Source organism: Oncorhynchus mykiss, chromosome 13, assembly GCF_013265735.2.
Source record: "Oncorhynchus mykiss isolate Arlee chromosome 13, USDA_OmykA_1.1, whole genome shotgun sequence".
Taxonomy (NCBI): domain Eukaryota; kingdom Metazoa; phylum Chordata; class Actinopteri; order Salmoniformes; family Salmonidae; genus Oncorhynchus; species Oncorhynchus mykiss.
Genome location: NC_048577.1, coordinates 24,176,221 through 24,188,424, shown reverse-complemented (window position 1 = coordinate 24,188,424; position 12,204 = coordinate 24,176,221). Strand labels below are relative to the sequence as shown.

Here is a 12,204-nt window from a genome sequence, read left to right as displayed (position 1 = left end):
CAAAGAACACCATACCTACTGTGAAGCATGGGGGTGGAAACATCATGCTTTTGGGCTGTTTTTCTGCAAAGGGACCAGGACGACTGATCCGTGTAAAGGAAAGAATAAATGGGGCCATGTATCGTGAGATTTTGAGTGAAAACCTCCTTCCATCAGCAAGGGCATTGAAGATGAAACGTGGCTGGGTCTTTCAGCATGACAATGATCCCAAACACACCGCCTGGGCAACGAAGGAGTGGCTTCGTAAGAAGCATTTCAAGGTCCTGGAGTGGCCTAGCCAGTCTCCAGATCTCAACCCCATAGAAAATCTTTGGAGGGAGTTGAAAGTCCGTGTTGCCCAGCAACAGCCCCAAAACATCACTGCTCTAGAGGAGATCTTCATGGAGGAATGGGCCAAAATACTTGTGAAGACTTACAGAAAACGTTTGACCTCTGTCATTGCCAACAAAGGGTATATTGCTCAATACAAAGTATTTAGATAAACATTTGTTGTTGACCAAATACTTATTTTCCACCATAATTTGCAAATAAATTCATAAAAAATCCTACAATGTGATTTTCTGGATTTTTTTCCCTCGTTTTGTCTGTCATAGTTGAAGTGTACCTATGATGACAATTACAGGCCTCTCTCATCTTTTTAAGTGGGAAAACTTGCACAATTGGTGGCTGACTAAATACTTTTTTGCCCCACTGTATGAGCAGGCCGAATTCAATGTTTCGTCAAATAATATATTTATATATATTTTTTAAATCCCCCCCATCTTAAACTCTAGCTAGTGTGTTAAGAATAACTAACGTTAGCTCCCAAAGACTGAAATAGATAAATATCAGTTTGAGTTCACTTGAAATTTATAGCATGTAATACAAATGGTCTTGTTCATATGAAGAGGTAACTCCGTTGACCATTTAGCCAATTTATTGAAAGCTAACCAAAGTTACAGTTGAGTAGCCTAGCCAGCATAGAGGAAAGAGCGGAGTTGGGACATCCAGCTTTCACTGCTTTGCCCGCTTATTGCCCTCGCATAAACATCTCCCGGACACAAAATAGTAGCTAGCGAGAGGTTATTTTTAAATACTGCATTTCGCAATTGGCTAGGTTGCATCAATTACCTTTACTAAAAACCCTGCAAAGATTTTGCCTGCAAACGTTCTATGTCTACCTTATGATTTGTTGGGAGAGTTGTCTGTCTGAAGAGGACCCTCCCCTGAATCTTTTTTTTTTTCATTTTCAAAATTACCAAAATAATCTGTCATTAATCCCAGATCTAGTGCTGTTGCTGCCCTTGGCCTATGATTTCCGTGACTAATGGCTAATCAATTCCTCAGATCCATCAATAGCACACATAAGAGAGGAAGTTAAACTGATGTAGCAACTACATGTTAGACAATTCCTTTACAGAATGCACCCAGCCACACAATAGGCTAAACAAAAGTTATAGTTCTACCTGGGTGTTAATCTGAAGCTATCCCGGTGTTTACTTTTCCTAGCACCACTGGCTGTGCTTTGAAGCATGGGAATTAGCTCTTTATCCTTGACCTTAGACCTTACAGCAATCAAGAAGAAACTGGTTGAGCCAATAAGGTACCACCAGCATGAAGAGCAAAATGCATGGTACAGTACATCAGGTGAGGCTGTTGAGGGGAGGACGGCTCATAATAATGGCTGGAACGGAGCGAATGGAATGGCAGCAAACCATGTATTTGATACCATTCCACCAATTCCGCTCCAGCCATTACCACAAGCCCGTCCTCCCCAATTGAGGTGATACCAACCTCCTGTGCGATACAGCCATCCGTCAATGAGTTCCCTCAACTGTATATTCCTCTAATGATCCAGTATTTATTTTTTTCACCTTTATTTAACCAGGTAGGCCAGTTGAGAACAAGTTCTCATTTCCAACTGCGACCTGGCCAAGATAAAGCAAAGCGACACAAACAACAACAGAGTTACACATGGAATAAACAAATGTACAGTCAATAAACACAATAGAAAAAGTCTATATGAGATAAGGCAATACATTTTTATTTGACCAGGTAAGTTGACTGAGAAAACATTCTCATTTGCAGCAACAACCTGGGGAATAGTTACAGGGGAGAGAGAGGAGGGGAATGAATGAGCAAATTGTAAACTGGGCATTATTAGGTGACCGTGATGGTTTGAGGGCCAGAATGGGTATTTAGCCAGGACACTGGGGTTAACACCCCTACTCTTACAATAAGTGCCATGGGATCTTTAATGACCTCAGAGAGTCAGGACACCCGTTTAACGTCCCATCCGAAAGACTGCACCCTACACAGGGTAGTGTCCCCAATCACTGCCCTGCGGCATTGGGACATTTTTAGACCAGAGGAAAGAGTGCCTCCTACTGGCCCTCCAACACCACTTCCAGCAGCATCTGGTCTCCCATCCAGAAACTGACCAGTACCAACCCTGCTTAGCTTCAGAAGCAAGCCAGCAGTGGTATGCAGGGTAGTATGCTGCTAGCAGTAAATAGGCCATAGTAGAGAAGTAATTACAATTCAGCAAATTAACACTGGTGTGATAGATGTGCAGATGATGATGTGCAAGTAGAACGAGCAAAAAAGTAAATAAAAAATATGGGGATGAGGTAGGTAGTTGGATGGGCTATGTACAGATGGGCTATGTACAGCTGCAGCGATCGGTAAACTGCTCAGATAGCTGATGCTTAATGTTAGTGAGGGAGATATAAGTCTCCAACCTCAGCGATTTTTGCATTTCGTTCCAGTCATTGGTATATCTCCCTGGTCATCCCCAAAGATGATGACCAGTGAGATATACCTGCTGGAGCGTATGCTACGGGTGGGTGTTGTTATGGTGACCAGGGAGCTGAGATAAGGCGGAGCTTTACCTAGCAAAGACTTATAGATCACCTGGAGCCAGTGGGTCTGACGACGAACATGTAGTGTGGACCAGACGACAAGAGCGTACAGGTCGCAGTGGTGGGTAGTATATGGGGCTTTGGTGACAAAAGAAATGGCACTGTGATAGACTGCATCCAATTTGCTGAGTAGAGTGTTGGAGGCTATTTTGTAAATGACATCGCGAGGTCGAGGATCGGCAGGATGGTCAGTTTTACGAGGGTATGTTTGGCAGCGTGAGTGAAGGAGGTTCTGTTGCGACATAGGAAGCCGGTTCTAGATTTAATTTTGAATTGGAGATGTTTAATATGAGTCTGGAAGGAGAGTTTACAGTCTAGCCAGACACCTAAGTATTTGTAGTTGTCCGCATATTCTAAGTCAGAACCGTCCAGAGTAGTGATGCTAGTCGGGCGGGCGGGTGAGGGCAGCGATCGGTTGAAAAGCATGCATTTAGTTTTACTAGCGTTTAAGAGCAGTTGGAGGCCACGGAAGGAGTGTTGTATGGCGTTGAAGCTCGTTTGGAGTTTTTTTTAACACTGTCCAAAGAAGGGCCAGATGTATACAGAATTATGTCGTCTGCGTAGAGGTGTATCAAGGAATCATCCGCAGCAAGAGCGACATCATTGATATATAAAGAGAAAAGAGTCGGCCTGAGAATTTAACCCTGTGGTACCCCCATAGAAACTGCCAGAGGTCCGGACAACAGGCCCTCCGATTTGACACACTGAACTCTAGTTGAGAAGTAGTTGGTGAACCAGGCGAAGCAGTCATTTGAGGAACCAAGGCTGTTGAGTCTGCCAATAAGAATATTGTGTTGGGCTACCTCTCTTCTGCATCCCTTAACAATCGGACAGATGTGTGGATCTCTCTTTAGCCCATGATAATGCACGGAGTGGAAATAATGAATAAATAAATTATGGATCATAAATAATGTAGGCCTAATACGATTTGACTACAACTTCCAGTAGCCCCATAGTTTTTTTTGGCATTTCCTGGTCAGGAGGGCAGCCATATTTGATTCGATTATCTCGGCTCCGAGTAGTTAGCTAGCCAGTTGCAGTTGTTCTGAAAAAAAATTGTTGCTGGATTATATTACACACATTTTCCACGACAAATGATAGCAATCTTTTAAAGAATAACTGCTTAACGTTACCGTGCTTAGTCAACGATGAATCCCGAATAGTAAGTAACACTGTTGGTTAATGATGACAGCCTGTTTTTTTATGCTAGCTAACGGTCAGCTAGTTTAAGATACTTGTTTTGTCTTCTTTACACATATGAAATCAATGACATAAGGTATGTTCTGTATCAACTCCACTCTAGACATGTTTTATATTGACTATTAATGTGCGTATTAGGGCCTGTTTTTTTATCTTCCTAGCTACGTACAAACGCCAGCTAGCATGATTGCTAGCTAACTACCCATACATAGGCTAGCTAATATCAGCTGGTAGCTAATTTAGCTAGCTACCATCACAGCTGGCCAGTTAGGTAACGTCGTTAGTTACATTAGCTAGTTAAAACGTCAACTATTTTGTTGACTTTTTCAAATATGAAAATCAGCTCACCATAATGGCCCAATAGTTAGCTATGTGTTTAATTCTATTCAAGGCTACTTTGATTGTTGTGTGATACAAATGCATTTATTGATTGACTGGCTTTTGTCACTAAAGTAGCCAGAACTAGTTACTATGTGACAATTTATTGCCTTGTTGTTTTTGACTTTCAACAAATTGAATTGACATTTATTTAACCTGTGAAATGTCTACTCTCCTTTCAGTGATTATTTATTCAAGCTGCTTCTGATTGGCGACTCTGGCGTTGGAAAGTCTTGCCTCCTCCTCCGATTTGCAGTAAGTAGCTTTCCTCTGTCTAGGTGTGTTTTTGCCCTGTTGATATTTTGAGAGATAATAGTTTGATGTCCCGGGAACTTTACTGTACTTTGAACACCCATAGGGATTTTCTGTTTTTCTCCTCAGGACGACACATACACAGAGAGCTATATTAGCACTATTGGAGTGGACTTCAAAATTAGGACCATAGAATTAGATGGGAAGACCATAAAACTTCAGATTGTAAGTACCTATGGCTGACATGACTTGAGTCACAAGAATGTCAGAAGTGGAACATTGTGATTTGTATATGATGTTGGGTCTGACTTTGCTCTCATTTGGCCCCCAGTGGGACACAGCTGGACAGGAACGGTTCCGGACAATTACATCCAGTTACTACAGAGGAGCGCATGGCATTATTGTAGTGTACGACGTCACAGACCAAGTAAATCCATCCCTCATTCGCTTTTTAAATTTTTTCACTTTCTATAACAAGTTTACATAGCAGATAGCCTTGTTCTCAAACCTGTGTAAGTTAAAAGTTTCAGTGTATCTGGTTATGCTGTCTATTGCATCGGTTGTTGAGTTATCAACAGTTGTCTCCTCTCCTGTCACACCCCAGGAATCCTTCAATAACGTGAAACAGTGGCTACAGGAGATTGACCGTTACGCCAGTGAAAACGTGAACAAGCTGTTAGTAGGCAACAAATGTGACCTGACGACAAAGAAACTGGTGGACTACACAACGGCCAAGGTAACGCTCTACCTGGTTACAGAATGAAAACAAACAAAAAAGTTATATTTTTAAGTTGAATCTTCTCTCACTCCTGTTCTGTCCCCCACTCTTTTCTCGTCTCTTTGCCTCTTTCTTGGTGTGTATATGCCTCTCCCCTACTCAGACCTTACTGTTGCCTCTCTCTCTCATGTCCCCTGTCTTTTTCTCTTCCTCCCTCAGGAATTTGCTGACAATTTAGGGATCCCCTTCTTGGAAGCCAGCGCCAAGAGTGCCACCAACGTGGAGCAGGCCTTCATGACCATGGCAGCTGAGATCAAGAAGAGAATGGGCCCTGGGGCCACAGCCGGAGGCTCGGAGAAGTCCAACGTCAAGATCCAGAGCACGCCAGTCAAGACCTCCTCTGGAGGCTGCTGCTGAGGCCCCTCAGCCCCCCAAACGCCATCCACCCAGACCCCTACCTACTAATCTAAAAAATTACCATGCTCCATAGGGATAGAGAAAGAAAGAGAAATGGGGGGAGAGTGACAGAGGGAAGACAGTGGCCTCGATTGTGTGTGCAGTTGCAATACCCCCCCCACCAAGGTCCGCAATAGGATGGTAAGCCCATCCACACCCACAGAAACACACTAACATTATGTGGGATATTTTTTACGTATTACCAAAACATACCTATACAAATTAAGATGTGGCAACTTATCCAGACATTTTTAAACAAGGCACAAGGTGATAATTATGAATGAGAGGAATATGAATAAACCTTGTCCGACTCTTTACTCCAGGTCTGCTAGTTAATAATACATTTTTCTACGATGGTTTTGTTCTCCTTATTTTCCTGTGGATATCAGCATGACTTTGGCCTGATCTCCTCAAAAATGATTTAGGAAGCACTCCCAATGAAGCACATGTTTTAAAGAGCTTTATGCATGTTGGCAGAACTGATTACTTTACCCACAATGCATCTGGAATGCACTCATCATGACTTAGCACGTCTGCTCACTGTAATCAACCCACATTATTTAGAGGAAATATCATTCAATGTCACGTGGTCCAACTTCATAATGCTGCCCCAAATAATTTGCCAGCGCCTTTATGGCAGGATGTATATATGATATGCTTTTGGCACACTGCGTTGTTGGCATGCCCATAATGGTTGTATGCCCAAGCTCTTATCACTTATTTGGGTTTAGTCTAATGAATTTTGTATGACACTAGCATTAGTTAACATTCCTGTACAGAGTAATTGTTCTGCTGACATACATAATGCCACATGGACACGTGCTACATTGAAAGTGTCATTGTTTTTCCTCCGCCAGTCTCTCAACCAACAGCACAAAGTTTCACCAAACGCTGAAATAATTCTACCAACTGTATATATTTATACATATGTAAGAACTGATTAGCTAAACCTGTAGAGAAGCAAGTGCAATATGACATCATGAAAAGTAGCTGAACATTTTAATTTCGGCATGTGATTTGTGGCTGAGGACTTAACATTTTTGTGGCACAATGTCTACTATTAAACAATGAAGGAGATTCTTTAATAAATTCTTGGAATTATTTCCTGATAGTTACACCTGTTCAGCATGTACATTTCACACTGAAATAGGCAGAGTCTCTGAAATGCGACAGACTTTTTGTGCTCTTGTTTCATAAGCTGAATGGTATGATCTTTGGCCTAGCTTCCATTGTGTCCAGTAAATGGTGCTGTTGTGCTGAACATGGCACGTCCATACCCTAACCCCTACCATTAACCTTACCTAAACTTCACCTTTAAAATTTGCCTTCAATGGGGTGATGTCAGTTGGACAACCCAAGGATCACGTTTAGACTCTCTCTTACCCAGCTCAACCACCTTTTTTGTGCCTGCCGGGGCCAAAACACAATTTTTTACTTCTTACTTTTGAGTCTGTCCAGCAACAAGTGTACATTACAGTTAATAGGATTCTCTGGTACTTTAATATACTTTTTAGCCAGTAGTTTTGAAAGTGTTCCCTTAAAATTGTGTACTACGTAACATATGTGCAGATCTGTGCACCACGTCGTTACTCTCGCTCTGCTGTGTGTTCATGATGTCTCTTGCTAGCTGTCACTCAAATGGTGAGGGGTTGAAGCTCATTGGTTGAATGCGAATGCTAGGGGGCTGGCCCACGTGGGGGAAAATGCCGCAGCACAGCTACCAGAAAAACAAACTAGGGATTTTGTGGCTAATTGAGTTAAGACTAATCCTGTTCGTAGATGCATAGGGACCCAGTAAGACAACTGAAACACTGAATCTGGTACAGGTCTGTACCAGTGGAGGGCAGCATTAGGTGGCTTAGTTCATCTCTGAAGCTGTACTGTCTGTCTCCCAGTAGTTTGGATTTCTTAATCTGAGTTAAGGACAATTTCAAATCAATGACTTTGAATGGGCCCTCATTCGAATAGTAATTAGATTACACATCCCCAACAGCTGTCATGAATTACATTGGCTTTTCCATGGCGTTCTATGTTGAACGGCTATCTGAGTTGATGTGATGTTGACGTCCATGACAAAGGCATTGTTTTGTGGCTGTGATCGATACCCTTAATCTATTCTTTCACACCAACCTTGTCATAGAATTAGTATCATACCCAAGGTAGAGCACCCACCAGATCATCCTGTGATTGGTACCCATTGTGTGCCCGCTTGATTAACATCTGACCCTCTCATCCGCGTTGCGGTGGTGCCCGCCGCTGTAAATGTGCCCTGGCCGGCCTCTCACACACAGGCCCCAGGCAGAAGAAAGGGCACACTCTTAACTGCTTGGCATGCTCCCTTCCACCCTCCTCCCCTCTAGCGGACCCCTGTAATTATGTCAATGGAGTATAGTAAAAGGCAGTGTGAAGCCAGCCTCTTGTTTAGCTGTTGAACTGGAGTCTTCTATTTTTCCTAGGCATAACCCCAATTTGCTTTTAAGTGAAAACAAAACCTACATTCAGCCGGTCAGCGTGGACAAAGGGCTAGATGTTTTGCTGTGAGGTTCAGAGGGAGTTGGGATGGGGGGCAGCAGCAACGGCGCTGAGGAGGGGTTTAGAGTTGATGGCGCAAGAGGGAGGAGGGGTGGGCTGTTTGCCGGCTTTATTTGTTCTTGGTTGCCGGGCAATGGAAGGGGGAAAGCATCTGTGACAGCTGTAGAGGGGCCGCAGCCTTTCCCCGATCTACAGAAGAAGCCCTGTAGGTAAAATACAGAGAGAGAGAGAGTGAGAAAGGGGTGTGGGGGAGGATAGGGAGGGAGCTCGTTAGCCCATGTGTGAAGTTCACTCAAGACAATACCCACAGCAAAAAAGGTGAGCTGGATTTGTGGATAAGAGATGGAGAATCAAGCCCCCATTATGTCAATCTTAATTCTTTCACTCATGCCTAGACGGCAGGTGTGCACTTGACAGGCTTTGGCCATACTTTGTAGTGTAACATCATCAAATGGAGTGAGAGGTGTTGTGGACTGTGTGTCAGCTAGCACTGAACAGCATGCTGCCCTACTGGCCAGACGAGTCCCATTTGTATGCCTGACGCCCTTCTGAACAATGGCTAAGCAGAGCACAGTTGATTCTCTTTGGATGAATCCGAATTAGCAGCAGCCTGAAACGACTGACATTTAATACAAGTCTACATGGACCGCTCAGTGAATTAGACTACCGGTAGTGACTGTTTCTGTCTGTTAGAATTGGAACTAAGTTGTTTTGCATTCTGTTCTCAAGCGGTTGACTTTTAGTCGCTGCTATAGTACTGTGAGTAAACAGTACAACTACTTGCCTTTGAAGGATTTTGCCTCTAACACATTATTTTATTGCAACTCAGCCTCCTTGTATTCACTGTAGACTAAAAGTAAGTGGTGCGTGTTTATTTTACAAGGCAGCCTATTTTAAACTTCATTGACACTTTTTGGGGGGGGAGCCAGGGCAAGATGAGCAAACAAAAGATACCTGGTTTCTAGTCACCGACTATAGGATTAGCAAAAATTCTGTTGACTTGAGTTTTTACATAACCTACATATATATGTATATACACTCCCCTTGAGTATTTACACAGCCCATAAACAAGGATGACTCATTCCTGACTATTCAAGCGACACTGACTTAACCATACATGTATCTTTTCAGGGAGTTTAAAGCTGCTTTGGTCAGAAGCATATCTCCAGGAAGTGAGTTGCCACAAGGGCATCTTGCAATTTGCAGCAGTGATGAATTGAGTGACTATGACTTGAGCTGCCTATTAGCTTTAGTTACAGTATGTCTGTGCCCGACCGTCTTGTTCATGCATGCATGTACAGTGAGCTCCAGTGAAAGCATTTGGGGGTGTGATTCATCAAATATGTCATCTCACCATTTCATTTACCTCACAGTGAGTGCTAAATAATCAAAGACATGTCTCTCTTTTCCCCCCTCAACATCTACACGCTCATTCCAGCCAGGCCACACTTTAAATTGAAGGCCTCCGTTACGCTAGATTTTCTTTTGGCTTTTAATCCTTTCATGCGAGACCTACCTACCCCCCCCCCCTCCCCCGCTCTCTCTATTAGCTACTCTCAAAAAAGCAAATGGCGATACTATATATCACTCTGAAGTAGCTCCTAGTAGTTCCTTGCTAGGCAAGACAAAAAAAACAAAGAAAAATATAGTGATGGATGGATGCCCGCGGCGGAGGAGCCAACCTTAAACTGCAGCCGTTCATTTCCTGATCCCAGCCTGACGGCCCTCCCTCAGTGTTCTCTCTCAGAGCAGGAGGAGGAAGAGATGGGTGGGATGGGGTTTCGGGAGCTACAGTGCCTTGCCTGGTGTGTTCCTTGTTCTTCATGATGCTCTCTGCGCTTTTAACGGACCTCTGAGACTATCACAGTGCAGGTGCATTTATACGGAGACTTGATTACACACAGGTGGATTGTATTTATCATCATTAGTCATTTAGGTCAACATTGGATCATTCAGAGATCCTCACTGAACTTCTGGAGAGAGTTTGCTGCACTGAAAGTAAAAGGGCTGAATAATTTTGCACGCCCAATTTTTCAGTTTGATTTGTTAAAAAAACGTTGAAATATCCAATAAATGTCATTCCACTTCATGATTGTGTCCCACTTGTTGTTGATTCTTCACAAAATAAATACAGGGGGGGGGGGTCTGTTTGAAAATAGTGCCCGGGTGCCAGTCGTACGTTTTTCTATGTGGTGGAACTGGCTCCAGAGAGTCTGTTGTAAGTAAGAGGCCCAAAAGAACTGACCCCAGGATCTGCCAAACGTTGACGCAAAACTAAATCTGGAGGATGTATGCAGAAAATAGGAGCCTTAATTGACACCACTTTTGGTGTATTTCTTTGGCAGTTCCATGAAATATGGGTGTCTTGTTTGTCAGATGTAGCAACTTCTCAACCCTCTTCCGTTCTCTAACCTGTCCTAAAATTGCTTCCAGTTGCTTACAAGAAACATATTTCTCAGAGTAGAGGTCTGTCTCTCGCCATGCCTTTCCACTCTGCTCCAGTACCATCATGGTTGTTGTGATTAGACCACTGCTACTCAATTGGCGTGTCAAAAGGTAGGCATCCCTCAGGGCTGCGTCTTTCATTCAGCTTCATTTCGTTTCCACGTGTAATTACAAGTGATGTGTAACGATATGTTAATCTACTGCATGGGCTCTGATTGGGGTTGAAGTCATAAGGCAGTTCTCTGTACAGTCTCAGGTCCATCTGTCTGTGGGTGGACGGTCGGGTGAAATGTGAGAGGGGAGAGAAACCATGATGACCGCAGGAGCCCTGCAGCCCTGTCTCAACTGGTGCCAGGCCCAAAATAGGAGAGCAGCGCTCGTTCTGCTCACAACTGGCAACCCAGGCCCCCCTCTCTTGCCCCTAGTAGGGACAGAAATACCCCTAGCCCGGACTACTGCTGCCCTTCTGTCACGACTGTTTACCAGCTGTGGCATTGCCATCGCTTTCAGGGCCCTAATGGCCATTGTCATTTTCTTTATTTAAAATTGTACTACATTAATTTGACTTCCCTTAGTTAGTACTCATGTACTGTTTTTCTGGCCTTAACTTTTAACCTTGGCTTTTGTGCTGATTTACACTGAGGTGTTAAACGTAACTTTGAACCAGTCCAAAGTTCATTACGGGTTCCACTGGTCACAGATGGGGAATGCCATATCTTCAGCTCCTGCAATAATTTGAAGGGAATCAGCTGCTTGTGTTGGAGAGTCCTCCGGTTTTTATTCTTGCCATCTGGTTGCAATTATGTCATGCTCTGCCTAACTCGGGGATAACCACCACATTATTGAACAGATGCTAGAGAATGGAGTAGTATGGTGCTCACATCATTCTTTCCTAAATGAGCATCTGCACACAAACAGATACACAGGTGTGCGCATAGCCGCATAACGACCCACGTCCATTTTGGGCATATGAGCATTTGATAAATCCCTTGATAAAAATGATTATTTCTGCAGTTTGCTTATGCTCTATTATCTAAGTGTTTTGGACATGTGGCCATGCGTTTGTCTTTGAAGCTCTCTGCTGCAGCATAGTTCTAACCTGTTTGACGAGTTGAAATTTGTCTCCAGTTATCTTTGTTGAAGCTGTTGCCAGAGTGACAGATGGCATTTGGCTAAAACCAATTGAGAGTTTCAGAAAAGGTTGGTTTGATTTCTAAGCATTATAAATGGAACAAATTACACTTTGGCGTGAAAGTAATACACCTTGTGATGTACGTTAGAGCTACGTTGTACGAGTGATCATTGTCAACACATTTAATTTCC

At 43.3% G+C, this 12,204-nt stretch overlaps 1 protein-coding gene across 1 annotated transcript; it reads left to right on the top strand.

The window, feature by feature from the left end:
• The first annotated feature begins 3,879 nt into the window (after positions 1 to 3,879).
• LOC110486017 (ras-related protein ORAB-1) lies at positions 3,880 to 6,989 on the top strand. Its single transcript, XM_021557309.2, has 6 exons — positions 3,880 to 4,062; positions 4,661 to 4,733; positions 4,860 to 4,955; positions 5,062 to 5,157; positions 5,335 to 5,466; positions 5,668 to 6,989. The coding sequence occupies exons 1-6, from the start codon at positions 4,049 to 4,051 to the stop codon at positions 5,863 to 5,865; spliced, it is 609 nt and encodes a 202-aa protein (XP_021412984.1). The 5' UTR covers positions 3,880 to 4,048; the 3' UTR covers positions 5,866 to 6,989.
• Positions 6,990 to 12,204: the final 5,215 nt, after the last annotated feature.